Genomic DNA, 13,246 nt, shown 5'->3' on the forward strand with positions numbered 1-13,246 from the left:
ACTCCCCACTAGGTTAGTGGGTAAGTCATAGGGAAGACCCCTTAGGTAGGGACCCTGCCCTTAGGTGAGTGTGTCTAGTCAGTGACACAGCTGCAGTGCTGTGTGCTCTGACAAGAAGAGACAGTGTTATGTGCAGTGCAGCTAGAGTAGTTGCTTTGGCTGTGTCAGGGAAACGCCCCTCATAGGGAGAAGGGGTTGGTTGCTTTCTAAGTTATACAGTGTGTGTAATATCACCCGTGCCAGTTGTACGTGGTGAGCTGCCAGAGTCTGGGATCAGACAGAAGCTACAGTAAGAGATCTTCTGCATGCAGGGGCTAGGGTAGAGGTATACCCCAGGGCCCAGTTAGTCCCCTGAGACACTAGAGGAATACTGTATGTGATAGGGACTGCCTTAAGACAGGGACTCCTTCACATACTCAGAGAAAGAGGAAGAGACATGCTGCAGGATAGTGCCTGAATGCCGTGCAGCCTGAGTGCAGAAAAAGTATCCATTCCTGCAGAGAGCAGCGCAGTGCGGCGTGGGATCACTGTGCAGTGTTGCTGAGTCCAAGGATTATCCTGATCAGGAGCAGTGATCAGGGAGGTAGTAGAATAAGTGCACCACCGGGCCCCAACACAGGGAAGCGCTATCCCTCACACTCACACTCTCTTTATGGTTGTGGACACTCACATTATTATCAAAGGAACTGAGGGTGTTGTGATGATGGACATGTGGGTGAGGGGATGGTATGCATTCAGGGTGATGAAATGTTATTCATGTGATGTATTGATGTTATGCAAGGAGAGTTTCATTGAAGTTATCGTTCATGCTCAGTAAATACTGTTTATTCACATTGTGTGTATTTACTGTATGGTTGTTCTGGTGAGGGCACACTCCCACCACATTGGGATCCCTCATCATTGGAGGCGCTGCACCGAGTGTAAGTATATACCCCAGGTTCCCCGTGGCGGAAGCTCAGCCCTCCTGGTTGCCAAACAGGTACAGCACCACACTGATACGTAGTCAGATACACCTACCCACCTCAATCTCACTTAGGGTGGAGGAAAGAGGGCTACACATATATAAGAAATCAAGTTGCTTCTTAATAAATACCGTATTGCTACAAGTGTTACTGTACCTCAAACGCCTGTGACAATTTTTTTATTATCAATACTAAACAAAAGCGGTGTGCAGAGTTCCCGAGAACGCGACTCGGTTTAACATCGTTACCCTACACCAATGCTGTAAACCATCTGGTATCTTGTAAGCCTCCAATTTTATCATTGTCGGATAAATGTTTTGGCATTTTTCATTTTTTGGCTCTGTGTCTCTCTTCTGGGTCTACCAAACCTCCTACTTTTGATCCTGATTGCAATCTATGGATGGACATTTTTTCATCATCTAGCATATATGTTCCTTTAGGAGCTCTGCCATTTTATGTGTTTATTTAATACGTTATGCACTATGGTAGTTTTATTTATTTTCTTCCAGGTATTGACGCTCCCCTGATTCTTCTTTTTTTTAAACAAAAGTAGGGAATATCACAGAAAAAACATTAACAACAGGTCTTGGAAATTATTTACGTATGTATCTTTTAGAAGCAGAAGTGAACGGCCCACTTTTCTCACATCTTAGATGGCGAATGTGGTGCTTCTTGTGTTAACTCCACTGAGAATGGCACCATAGATTCTAGCGACTGCTCACTTGCTGCAAAGAATCAGATGGTGGTCATGTTCTAGATGGTAGTCATAGAACCTCAGTGTCTCGTTGAATCAAGCCATCAAGTTTATTATTGGCTGCTGTCATCTGGGATGCATGGTGATGCAGGCCTGCAGCAACCTGAGGCAATGCAGCCTTATTTTGTTTAGCAAGGGCCATGGCTTCTTTATATTGCCTTCTGGGCTGGGCAGCCGTATCACAAAACCCACTTAACATTTACTATGATGTTAACATGTAACCATATCTCTGTACTCTCAAAAGATGCTGTTGATAAACCAATATGGCATGATCAAATTATCTGCTATTGGAGTTCTAAAATAAAACTCTCCAAATAGCTTGGAATAATTATCAACCATACTGTTGATCATCAGATCAATCTCTTCCTCCCTGCTTCTTCTTATTCAGCTTGCTTTTGCATATTCAACTGGTGAGGTCTGTTCTGCTCCGAGGTTCGCTGTTCAATGCAGATTGCATTTGTACGAGCTGATTCTCTCTTTATTGGTTTCAATGTTGCATTATTTTTATCTCAACATGTCACTGACTAATGTATAAGCACGCTGTTTAATGCTTAGGTGCTCTACCAGTACTGTGCTAATGGATTATGAATACATTAATGCATGCAAATTAGTATTGTACTAGGAAAAGATTATGTGTGAAATTAATTTATGAATATGGTCTTAGCGCTCGTTCTTTACCGGCTGTTACCAACCAAAACAGTGCCACGTCATTTGACACCCTTTTATGCCCTATAGTGAATCTTGCCCATTGACTTATATACCTCCAAATAGAGGAACCTATACTGCACGCTCATTTGCATATAATTTAGAATAACAGCCGTTACAAATAACGTTATGCTTATTATGGGAGTAAAACATGGTTAAGGTCCCGCTATTTGCTTTAGTGAATACTGTATTATGATTAACAGGCATTGACTTAGGTTAACTTCCCGTTAAGTAGGCTAACAGAGCTTAGCAAATCTTGGCCTAAACTTCACAATACCTTTAAAGTTCTCCTCACCTTCAAGGGCCTACCCTACTCTGCCCTTTTCTATATCTCAGCTTTTGATTTCACTGTACTCACCTTTCTGCCTTCTGCTCACACTTGTCTCTTCCATCCCTTTCATCTTTATAGTTTTTAACTCCGTGCACCATATCTGTGAAAGTCCTTTATCAAAAGTAAATGTCAAGTGCTTTCTTTCCCCACATTCAGAAAGGATAAAAGAAAATACCTCTTAAGTGAAGCGTTTCCCCAGCCTAGAATCATGGCTTCCTGTTCGTCACCCACCAACCTTCTTGTCAAGTCAATGTTCTCGATTTACTCACACTTTCTCCTGCTATGTTTAAGTATACCAAGACCAATTTACTGTGGCTTGTAAAATGTTTGGAGCAGGAATTCCTGTTGACGTTATATGCTTTCTCTTTGATGAATGTATTGTATTATAACACTCTGAATGCTAATGCCTACTTTGTGAAGTGCTGCATACATGTTTGCAGGTATACAACATACAAATATACATACAAATATATTCTTCCTACTTCAATGGTCACTCTTAACTCTGTAAATGCAAAACAACTGCTCCAAACTAGTAATACTCACATGTATTTGCTGTCTTCATGTACGCCACTGCATTACTTTGATATGTAGTAGCTGGAGCAATAGAAGCACTGCTAGGTCTTTGACTAGGGTTTGTCCTTTTATTGCTGGTTGTATGATCTACAAAAAGGGCATTTTTTGAATCATGCCTGCTATGTTGGGCTATTTCACATTGATCTGATTATAGCTGATAATTTCTCACATTAATTGTATGTAATAATGACAGTATATGACATTGTTGGGGAACAAGTGGCCGCGCATAGCCCTTTGGGTTTTCACTGGCGCCCAACTACTGGCAACCCCAGCAGCCTGCTCACCCTCTCCCTTCCCCAGTTCAGAAGGAGTGGGGATGCTGCTGGTGTGAATCATAGCTTCTCTCGGTCCCTTTACTGTGCGAGTGTAAGCCGAGGAATGGAACAATATTCTCCAGTGTGCCGGCATTAAGAAACAGGCGGCAGCGGGTTAGGGTTTGAAGCTCTGACCAACAGCTGCCTGTACACCATATACAGTACAGGTGCGCCGACGAGTATTCTAAAACTTGCCTTAAAACTTGCCTTGGAAAATCTGGGGCTATCACCAACCAGATCCAGGTACATGCGTGGTACATGCTGGGTACATGCTGCAACGTTTCAGTGACATTTCTGCAGAGACTAATGACCCTCGGATTGACACTGCAGAGGTCCCTGGCAGTCCCATTCATTTTGAATGGGACTGCCAGGGACCCCCGCTGTTAATCCGATGGGCCATTAGTCTGTCTGCAGAAATGTCACTGAAATGTTGCAGCATGTACCCAGCATGCACTGTCACTCATATAAAATATAGATCAGTCACCACAGTGAACCCATACTTGGCTTAAAATACAACACGCGTGGTTTTACATGTTAATACGTTTTGAAAATGACTCACAGTTCTGACTTAAAGTCAAAATAGTAATAAGGGGAAAGTGCACAACTGTACGGTCATTTTACTGGAAAGATTTTGGTTTTACTTGTTCTAACCTCAGGGATAGAGTTAAACGTGCCATAAAAGGAGGAAAATAGGCATATTTTCTCGTTGATATCTCTTTTATACATAATTTTTATTTTTTTTAAACTTGGGAAAGAATTTGGAACTCAATACTGAAGGATTTTTGTGTATTCTTCAGATGCAGAAAATATAGAAATGTGTTATTTTCTCAGATACCTCTAAGCTTGTCACCCTGACACTGATCGCCTGGAATCTTCTCTCTGGCTTCTGCAGAAGCTGGTCTTTGAAGACACTGTGACCTACAAAATTAAAATCCAAAAATAAACAGTTACTTTCTCCATCCTTTTATATCCGCTCTTTCAATTAGACATGAGTGGGTGAAAACAAATTATGCAGAAGAATGACTAATAAAAAGATGATGGGCATGCAACGGAGTTGCACAGGAAACTAATGTTAATGTCAATTTATTTTTATTCATGTTATTTTAGGCTTCTTTTGTTTTGGATTAAGGTTAACCTAACAACAAGAACTTAGATTTCTTACAAAATAGTGCAGATGTCACAGCATAGAATCTATTTTCAAGGAACTTGATATCATATTTTCTAAATCACAGAAACTGAAATGGAAACATTTTGGGTCATTTTGGGTCAGAACTACAAGATCAAAATCTAGGAAGTTATCAGTTACGTGAAAAGCTCAGTCTTATCCAGAATAATTTGGTGTCGTTTGTGATGTACTGCCAACGCTTAGCCCCTTCAGTGCCAAAGGAGCCTAAATGCATTTCTTGATGTATTGCAAACACCTCTACACTGATGTAGTCAAACTTTGCTGTAACAATATAAATTGTGTGAATATTATTTTCCGGGGTGCTCATCTACTTGCAGAGGGTGTCTGAGTAATTGTAATTATGTTCCAGTTCTTCAATGCTATAAAAAAACACAGCATTACGTTTTTATTTATTCTGCTATTTTTTACTTTGTGTCAATAATGTGCCTGTCACAATAAAGCCATTCAAGAATTAAAGTATCTGAGCAGTATATCAATGGGGTTAACCTTCTTTTTAAGGTTAATTTTAGTCTGTTCCTTGTGGGTTTATCATTGAATGTCATGGGTCCCTGAATTGGGTGGCAATAAAACTATTAAAGAAAGCCTTGCTAACATGCTGACAGACTACGTAGAGTTGAAACCCACCACCCGCGACATCGTAGACAATATACCGGTTGATCAGTTCCTGCGGATCCACTGGAACTGTTCAACCAATGCCAAATTTGAGGAACAGACCTCAGAAATGGCTACAAGATTTCTGTAATAAGCCAAGTCAGGACTGAAGAGAGCCTACAAATGAGCTAAATTTACTGCACGTAGTGACTTGCTATTTCCGAAACCATTCACACCTAAGGAGTCAAAGGTAATCAGATTCATAGGTACATTCAACAATCAGTCGAGGAAAATCATCTCCATTCTCCTAAAAACCTGGTACATTTAACACAATAATGACGATTGGCAGAAGGTTCTGAAACCCAAATTCATCCTCGTGAGTAGTAGACGGCCCGCAACCTCAAAGACATATTGGTTCATAGCCATCTCACCAATCCCTTAAAAGAGATCAGGGTCCCTAGAAAACCACACGGATCTTTCAGGTGTGAGACGTGTCCTTTCATTAGGCCCACTAATTGTTTCAGAAACGTGAATGATACAAATCATTATCAAATTCAGCACTTTATTAATTGCCAGACCACACACATCATTTATATGGCAGCCTGTGACTTCTGCTAGAAATATGTGGGCAAAACCCACAGTCAACTTCGAAGATGGGTCCTTTAGCATGTGGGGTCTGTTAGAAACAAAATTGTCCCATTGCCAGGCACACTAACGATACACACAATGGGGACATGAATGACTTAAAGTTCTTTGGGATGACCATCTGACCATAGGTCCCTGGAGGGGCAATTGGGACAAGATCCTCCTGCAGTATGAATAATATGAATCTATAGGCTTTAGACACTTAGGGCTCTATGCAGTAAGCGCCGAAAAAGTGCAATCGCCATGTGTTCCCTATCGGCATGATTTTGGCGATTTGCCCTCGCAGTATTCAGTAAGGGCCGAATCCATGCCAAATCCCTGGCGAATCACTGTGAAAGCAAAACGCCGATGAGCCGGTGATAAAAAAGCCTGGCTCCCGATAGCCTGCCGATATGTGTTTGCAGCAGAGAGAGATCAGCCACTCTCTCTGCGCAAACATCGACAAAATAAAAATCTTTCTAAACAACTTTTACTCATAGTGTACATGTGCAGGGGGTTTCCGGAGCTGAACCGCATTGGTTTCAGTTCGGGGGACCGCCTGCTTCCCGAGATACAGACCCCTTTATTAGTTACAAGTATCCCTCTGCATTTAAATGTCCCGATCACGTGACCGCGGAATGTAAACAAAGCAGAGGGATACCGGCACCCCCTAAAGGGGTCTGTATCTCGGGAAGCAGGGGGTCCCCGGACCTGAAACCAATGCAGTTCAGCTCCGGAGACCCTCTGCACATCTACACTATGAGTAAAACACACATATAAATAAACAATCATTCCTTACCTTAGCGGCTATCCGCTATGGTAATTAAGCAACCTTAATGTATTTTAATAATATTGTGCGGGAGCAGGGGGTCCCCTGAGCTGAACCACATTGATTTTTGGCTCAGGGACCCCCTGCTTCCCGAGTTACAGGCCCTGGTAAGGGGCATCGGGTGCCAGTGTCGCCGCCATCTTTATAGAGCCCACTTCGCGTCTTGGACGATATAAAGATGGCGGCGACACTGGAACCGATGCCCCAAACCGGGGCCTGTAACTCGGGAAGCAGGGAGTCCCTGAGCCACAAATCAAAGCGGTTCAGCTCAGGAGACCCCCTGCTCCCACACAATATTATTAAAATACATTAATGCTGCTTCATTACCATAGCGGATAACCGCTAAGGCAATGAAGGGGTTAAGGCATAATAGCATGTTTATTGGGGACAATTGCCCCCCAATAAACATTGCAATACTCAACATACACCCCCTGTGCCCCCAACAACCCCTATACCCCCATTACATATATCTAATTTTTGGGATGCACAGCAATGATACTAGAGGCCGGCGGTGGCCCTCGGGTGTTCCCTGCAGGCCTGCAGTACCAATTCTGTGCCCCCCCCCAAATAAAAAAATACAACAACACAAATACTTTACAATTAATACACCCCCCCTAAAACATACAATACAGTAATGGGCAAAATTACTATTATCCACAAATGGATAATAGTGCATTTGTCCATTTAAAATACATAAAGAACAATAAATACATTAAATACATATTGCACTCACCCATGTCCGGCTGCCACGATGAAGGCTATCCTTATCTTCATCGTGCCCATGCCCCCTCCGCTGCTGCAAAACAGAAACAAGAATAAAAACATCCAATGTAATGTCCCCTAACCCCTTAATCACCATAGCGGTTATTACCCGCTACAGTCATTAAGGGGTTAACCCACCCTCACCCACCACTCGGGAGGCCTACATACCCTCCCCCACTAACCCCCCACCCCGTGAGGCCTAACCACCCTCACCCACTACCCAGCCGGGAGGCCTACCCACATACCCTTGGGGCCAATACCCCCTCCCCCCACCCCCAGTACCCACAATAAAAACAATACACTGCCCCACAATAAGCATCATTCTATTTATTAAATACATAACCCACCCCCTGTGTCCCCCCATAAATACATGATTTATTCTTTTACATACAGGGTTCATACCCCAGCCCCACACGAGTCCCCGGCGGGCCTGACGGGTCACCTGACAGACCTACAGGTTACCAGCAACTTGTTTCATACAGGTTCTGGAGGCCTTTTGGTGGGTCCCGCCTGTAGGTCTGTCAGGTGACCCGTCGGGCCCACCGGGGACTCGCGTGGGCCTGGGTTATGAACCCTGTATGTAAAAGGATAAATCATGTATTTATGGGGGGGCACAGGGGGTGGGTTATGTATTTAATAAATAGAATGATGCTTATTGTGGGGCAGTGTATTGTTTTTATTGTGGGTACCGGGGGTGGGGGGAGGGGGTATTGGCCCCAAGGGTATGTGGGTAGGCCTCCCCGGCTGGGTAGTGGGTGAGGGTGGTTAGGCCTCACAGGGTGGGGGGTTAGTAGGGGAGGGTATGTAGGCCTCCCGAGTGGTGGGTGAGGGTGGGTTAACCCCTTAATGCCTGTAGCGGTTAATAACCGCTATGGTGATTAAGGGGTTAGGGGACATTACATTGGATGTTTTTATTCTTGTGTATGTTTTGCAGCATCGGAGGGGGCATGGGCACGATGAAGATGAGGATGGCATTCATCGTGGCAGCCGGACAAGGGTGAGAGCTATATGTATTTTATGTATTTATTGTTCTTTATGTATTTAAAATGGGCACATTCATTATTATCCATAGTGGATAATAGTAATTGTGCCCATTACTATACTGTATGTGTTAGGGGGGGGGTTATTTCTTTATAAGTATGTATGTGTTTTTACATTAATTGGGGGGGGCACAGAATTGGTACTGCAGGCCTGCGGGTAACACCCGAGGGCCCCCGCCGGCCTCTAGTATCATTGATGTGCATATATGTGTATGTTAGGGGGGTATAGGGGTTATTGGGGTAATATATATATATATATATATATATATATTTATTTATGTATTTTTATATATATTTATTTATTTAGTGTGGGGATTTTGTGTGTGTATTTTTTTTATTGTGGGTAGCGGGGGTGGGTGAAGGGGTTATTTGGCCCCAATGGTGTTTTGTTTAGGGCTTGTGGGTGGGTAGCGGGAGTGCTTAACCCCTTGATGACCGTAGCGGTATTAACCGCTACGGTCGTGAAGAGGTTAAGTGCATCCGCAACCCCCCCGCAAGCCCTAAACAAGCAACAAGGGCACAAATACCCCCTTCACCCACCCCCGCTAACCACAATAAACCTGGCATGGCGGGTTAACCCCTTCATTGCGCTAAGGTAATGAAGTGGGCTTTAAATGCATTTTTCCTGCCTCGGATGCATGCCGGGGGGCTCCGGTACTGGTATCAGCTCCGGAGACCCCCGGCAATCAATCACAGACAGGAAAAAGGCCTGATTTTTTCTAAGTGTCGACCTTGCCGATGCTTCTCCCCCACCAACTTGCCTACTTTAGTTGGCGGGACGGATTGGCGTTCAAATCTCAATTCTGGAGTGCCAATCAGCAGCGAAAAGCTGATCGGGGCTACCTGAATTCAGCCGAGTTCAAAAAGTGCCGATAACCGGCCTGCCGATAAGTTTTTATCGGGAACAAAAAATGTCGATTTTTCCCACTTATCGGCGCTTACTGAATCGGGAAGGCATTTTTGGCGAGAAAATGGCGATAAAAAGCTTTTCGGCGCTTACTGAATGAGGCCCTTAATCTTGAAGTCTCAATGAGGAATTCTTATTGCCACTCTTTCTCTAAATATTCAGTGACATGCTCAAGGGCATGCTCAAGGGCTTACAACACTTTGGCCAAAGGGTTAAACTAAAAGACCATTTTATTAAAAATATACCTATATATATATTTATGCACTGTACCGTGTATTGGGATGTAGCACTGAGCTCTGCCTGTGTTTCATGTTCTGTCTCTGGGTTTAAATATATATTGCCATGCTCAGTAGCACTCCTCATTGACACTTATACGCATATATATATATATATATGTTGTGGTTATTTTTGGGGTTCAATATGTGCTTATAGGAGTCCTGTATGTTTTGCAATTCTTGTTCAGCTGGTCCTGGCTGATTTGGAGGGTGGCTCCTCCTTCCCTAGTTTTAAGCTCACCCTCCCACTTTTAAATGGTTAAAGCTCACTCCTTTGCACCTTCCACACCCATGGGAACTTGCATCCAGTATGATTGCGACAAATCTAATACAGACTGCTTTTCCTGGTATTATATAGGTTAATAAGAGCTTCAATCAGACTTAGAACTATGCAACTAATTTTGACAGATTTATTATAAATCATTCTTCCTGGTAATGTACAGGTTATTAAGAAGCTATTTTAGTGTTAGGACCCTTGAGACGTGGTCTGCCTTGGAGGGGCTCAAGGGCTTACAACACTTTGGCCAAAGGGTTAAACTAAAAGACCATTTTATTCAAAATATATCTATATATATATATATACTTAGGCACTGTACCGTGTATTGGTGTCTTTGGATGTAGCACTGAGCTCTGTCTGTGTTTCATGTTCTGTCTCTGGTTTTAAATATATATTGCCATGCTCAGTAGCACTCCTCATTGACACTTATACGCATATATATATATATATATATATATATATATATGTTGTGGTTATTTTGGGGGTTCAATATGATCTTACAGGGGTCCTGTATGTTTTGCGATTCTTGTTCAGCTGGTCCTGGCTGATTTGGAGGGTGGCTCCTCCTTCCCTAGTTTTAAGCTCACCCCTCCCACTTTTAAATGATTAAAGCTCACTCCTTTGCACCTTCCACATCCATGGGAACTTGCATCCAGTATGATTGTGACAAATCTAATACAGAGTGCTTTTCCTGGTATTATACAGGTTAATAAGAGCTTCAATCAGACTTAGAACTATGCAACTAATTTTGACAGATTTATTATAAATCATTCTTCCTGGTAATGTACAGGTTATTAAGAATCTATTTTAGTGTTAGGACCCTTGAGACATGGTCTGCCTTGGAGGGGCTCAAGGGCTTACAACACTTTGGCCAAAGGGTTAAACTAAAAGGCCATTTTATTAAAAATATATCTATATATAAATATATATATATATTTAGGCACTGGACCGTGTATTGGTGTCTTTGGATGTAGCACTGAGCTCTGCCTGTGTTTCATGTTCTGTCTCTGGTTTTAAATGCCTATGAGTGCCACACAATTAGAGACTCTTTTGTGGATTACTTTCTGTAACCAGACATAACGAGGCAATAAATTTGTATGAATATCTCGTGTTTGAGTATATACAGTAATACCCCCCATTGGCAGGGCCAGTGCAAGGATATTTGGTGCCCAAGGCAAACGTTCAGCCTTGCCCCCCCATCCAAAATGTAACTTTTAATATGTAACAAAATGAAGCTCTGCAGACACTGCACTCCTAAATCTGTCTCTGCGCCTCCCCTGCTGAAATCCCTCTCCTGGCTTCATATCAAATCCCGTATCACACATTCAATTCTCCTCCTCACTTTTTAAAGCTTTACACTCTTCTGCCCCTCCTTACATCTCAGCCCTAATTTCTTGCTTTGCACCATCCCGACTCGTGTTCCGCTCCAGGGTGTCTTCTCTCTACCCCCTTTGTATCTAAAGCCCTCTCCCGCCTTAAACCTTTCTCACCTACTGCCCCACACCTCTGGAATGCTTTTCTCCTCAATACCCAACTAGCACCCTCTCTATCAACCTTTAAGACCCATCTTAAAACACACCAGTTTAACGAAGCATATGAGTAGCTCCGTGGCTAACACTATACACCTGATACATAAAGCTTGACCCCTTGCAGACGCACTTACCAGTATGCTCTCCTACTGTATCTGTATGTTCCTCCTACCAATTAGATTGTAAGCTCTTCGGAGCAGGGACTCCTTTTCACTTTTATGTCTGAAGCCCTTATTCCCATGATCTGTTATTTGTATTATTTGTTCTTTATATGATTGTCACGTGTATTACTATTGTGAAGCATTATGTACATTAGTGGCGCTATATAAATAAAGACATACATACATACAATACTATATATGTTGTTAGTTCAGTACCTTCTTTTTTTTATCCACCATCCATAAATTTGGAATCATTAACCCCATGATGGCACTGACATTCCTTCCCATCACCTTTGCAAAAAACTATACAAGTTATACTTTCTTTAGTTCACCAGTTTCATTTTATTTTGCTTTAATTCTTACACTACTTTTAGGGTAAAAAAAACACCAACTTTTAATATCAGCACTGAATGAAAGGGCAGTAATTTCTACTCAATTGATGTTTCTGTAATTTCAAAATGATGAATTTGTGGCGGCCAATCCACATTTTCACCGTCAACAACAGCAGCAGAAACGAACCCCAGGTGCGCGAGTTAACTGCCCAGCGGAGACGAGACGGTCTGCCCCCCCGACATGGAGAAACTCCCTGCCACCCGTAGCACCCAGGAAGCAGCCAACCAAATTCATACTTGAGAGGAAGTATTCCTCAGCAGCCAGACCTGTCACATGCAGGTCATTTGCCCCAATGCAAATCAACCCAACCCAATCCGGGACCATGCACCCAAGCTTCCCGCTTGAAGCAGACAAGTGCAGCGATACAAGCAGGGAGACATAGATTGGGGAAATAAACAGTTGCTTTTATTTATCTTGTATTTTCCAAAAACAACACAGCTTTAAGGCAGCACAGAAATTAACAAAACAGCCTATCCCGTTGTAAGAGCTTACTCACACTTCCAAGTCCCTATATGCAGTCCTGGGAGGAAAGGCCTCTTACCAACCTCTGACCCAAAGTCCAAAGAGGTACCTGTTATCTGGGGCTCTTTCTATCAGTCCGGGTCTGGGTTTGTGTCCATTGGGTGCACCTTCTGGATGGTTCTTGGGACCACGGTGTCCTGAAATAGAGGGTCTGGTTCCTTGGGATCTCTCCCTGTCAGCACACACTTCTTTAGCGCTAGCAAGATCCCCTGCAGTTTACGAAGGAGGCTTTTCTACCTGACTGATGAGCCAGGTGGAGACAGGCTAATTGTCTGCAGCTGTAATTAACCAGCTTCCCGCTTGACTCATCAGTCAGATCCAGGCTTTCTATGTGGAGCCCCTTTAGACAGGGGCTAAGGCCCTCTCACAGCGCTCCATCGCATATGTTGAAGTGGCAAACGAGAGTGACTTGGTGATTCAGCAGGTCCAGCAAGCTACCACCTTTTCCAATCCAGACCTCATGCACCGCATCGCTGCAGTCAGGATGGAGATCCAGGATACCTGACAAGTT

At 43.2% G+C, this 13,246-nt stretch overlaps 1 protein-coding gene across 1 annotated transcript in view; it reads right to left on the minus strand.

Annotated features, from left to right (window-relative positions):
• LOC142494110 (uncharacterized) overlaps positions 1 to 13,246 on the minus strand; it is a 181,527-nt gene that overhangs the window by 143,345 nt on the left and 24,936 nt on the right. The window contains exons 4-5 of the mRNA XM_075598852.1: positions 4,475 to 4,557; positions 3,296 to 3,412 (exon numbers count right to left, since the gene is read on the minus strand). Of these exons, the coding sequence (XP_075454967.1) occupies positions 3,296 to 3,412; positions 4,475 to 4,557 (200 nt within the window). The remainder of the gene's footprint in view (positions 1 to 3,295; positions 3,413 to 4,474; positions 4,558 to 13,246) is intronic.

The sequence above is a fragment of the Ascaphus truei genome, chromosome 1 (genome assembly GCF_040206685.1).
Source record: "Ascaphus truei isolate aAscTru1 chromosome 1, aAscTru1.hap1, whole genome shotgun sequence".
Classification (NCBI taxonomy): Eukaryota; Metazoa; Chordata; class Amphibia; order Anura; family Ascaphidae; genus Ascaphus; species Ascaphus truei.